We start from the raw sequence: 2,324 nt of genomic DNA on the forward strand, positions 1-2,324 counted from the left end.
TTAATTTGCTGAAAATGTACTCACCCCCAGGTTATTCAAGATGCAGATGAGCTTGTTTTTTTTCATCGGAACAGATTTGGAGAAATGTAGCATTACATCACTTGCTTGCCAATGGATTCTCTGCAGTGAATGGGTGCCGTCAGAATGAGAGTCCAAACAGCTAATAAAAACACCACAGTAATCCACATGACTCCAGTCCATCAATTAACATCTTGTGAAGTGAAAAGCTGCGTGTTTGTAAGAAACAAATCCATCATTAAGGAGTTTTAACATTCTACCATTCTATTGGTGAGAAAGTGTTGTAATGCTAAATTTCACCAAATCGGTTCACGTTGAGAAACAAGCTCATCTGCATCTTGGATAACCTGGGGGTGAGTATATTTTCAGCAAATTAAAATTTTTGGGTGAACTATTCCTTTAATATGGGACCTTCATCTGTATGTTATTATTTAAGGGGTTAAAGTCTGAATACAGTGAACACTATTTGCGGGCTCATGACTTTGGATTAAAAAGCCATTTACTGATGCAGTGATGCAGTATAAATAGAAAATGAAAACAGTTGTGAGATTTATTTGTGGATTTTATGCTGATCATAACTGGTCTGATACACTGATACAGTAACTTGGCCTTAATGATTGAAAACGCACAAAAGAAACTGCAGAAGGTTAGGTGAGTAACTTGTAGGTCAATGCAATTTACTTTACACGTGGATGTTGTATATTGTGGTTGTGCACAAACTATTTAATTGGTTTTTGAAGTGAATTTTAATTAGGGGTGCTCCGATCAGGGTTTTTGAGGCCGATCGCCAATCACAGAAAGCAGTATCTGCCGATATCGATACCGATCTTTTTAAAGCCTTCTTTTTATAATTTATAACTATTTATATTGATACTCCAATCAGGATTTTTAGACGTTTATTCAGGGCCTGAATTTCATTTTTGAAAATGGGGGGTATTCCACTCTTACAGTAGGTGACTCTTGTGAGAGGGGAAGCAGCACTGACTGCTTTCACACAGGAGTCCACTCCTGACCCATGGCTGTTTACTACAAACACAACATTTATCCATTATTTTGATTTCAAATCCAAACATTGTCACTGAAAATGCTTTTTCAGCATTGCAATTCTTTTTTTACACAGTACAGTAATACAATCTTTCACAGACATGTTTAAACAATAAATATAAGCAACACATTATTCAATGCTTTTTACTTTTGCATTTACTTATAGATTGATATATTAAGTTGCTCAAGCAAGTGGCAAAACATTTAAACTACTTTTCTTACATTATCACAAACTTACCATTGACAAAGTCAACTCTACTGCCTTTCCTTTTGCATTTGAATCTTTATTACAAGCAATCCTGCTGTTCATAAAGAACTTTTTTCTTTTTTTTTCTACCTCCACGAGTGCCATCTATTATTGCCTTGTTTATATAAGTGATCTTTCCCTTTATAAACCTATAGCCGTAAAGCCATGTGTTAACTGTGAAATACAGTAGACATTAATAATATGCATTTATGGTGTAATTACTACATTTTCGTGTCAATCCATGTTCATATTTACCGCAAACAATGCGCTGTTACTTTAATTCAGCGCTTGCAGCGCAGCAAACCTAGACTAGGTGCAGAAACGATCTCTGCACTGTTGCAGACGCACCGCTCCTTGAACGCACTGCAGGACAGCAACTGTGTGCAGTGTGCACGCTTTATTAATCTGTTAACAGGAGCACGGAAAAAATACACACCACATACGCACTGCAAATGGAGTAATGTGAACCTGGCGTTATGTGTGTGTGCTGCGAGTGTGCATGAGCGCAGTCTCCAGGAGAGCGCGAGCACTGAATGGTTAAACACTGGCAAGAATTAAAAAGTAATGCAATTTATAAACTTTAGTGACGATGTGACACTGCCTCGATTGTGCAAGTGACAATTCCTGTGTCAACTGTGTAGCTCGCTTATAGACTGACAGCGATGTGTGGTGATTTGAAGTCATTTGCGTATTTTGAGAGAGAAAGAGAGAGCGCGCGCACGGTGATTCACTCCCGCTGTTTGTGAAATTACGTCTCACACAAGGTTTTCAAATTACTTTATAAGTTATTTAATGAAGAAATATGAAGGCGAGTACCTCACCTTCAGCATTATAATTATTTTACCCGCGCCGGACAGAGACTAGACGGTGACGCTGCATGTCATGCCAAACCTCTCACGGCAGCGTCATCAGCTTGAGATCGCTTTTTTGAGATCGACCTTTTTAGAAACCGCCGATCAAACATCACAATGTGATTATCGGCCGATAGTGATCGGTAACCGATCAATCGGAGCAC

General features: G+C 38.5%; 1 protein-coding gene across 1 annotated transcript in view; it reads left to right on the forward strand.

Moving 5' to 3' along the window:
* Positions 1 to 697, forward strand: part of LOC107566810 (pre-mRNA-splicing factor SPF27-like) — a 5,693-nt gene extending 4,996 nt beyond the window's left edge. The window contains exon 5 of the mRNA XM_016252358.1: positions 619 to 697. Coding sequence (XP_016107844.1) covers positions 619 to 673 — 55 coding nt within the window. The 3' untranslated portion in view covers positions 674 to 697. The remainder of the gene's footprint in view (positions 1 to 618) is intronic.
* Positions 698 to 2,324: the final 1,627 nt, after the last annotated feature.

The sequence above is a fragment of the Sinocyclocheilus grahami genome, unplaced genomic scaffold (assembly GCF_001515645.1).
Source record: "Sinocyclocheilus grahami isolate Dianchi unplaced genomic scaffold, SAMN03320097.WGS_v1.1 scaffold1101.1, whole genome shotgun sequence".
NCBI classification, from domain to species: domain Eukaryota; kingdom Metazoa; phylum Chordata; class Actinopteri; order Cypriniformes; family Cyprinidae; genus Sinocyclocheilus; species Sinocyclocheilus grahami.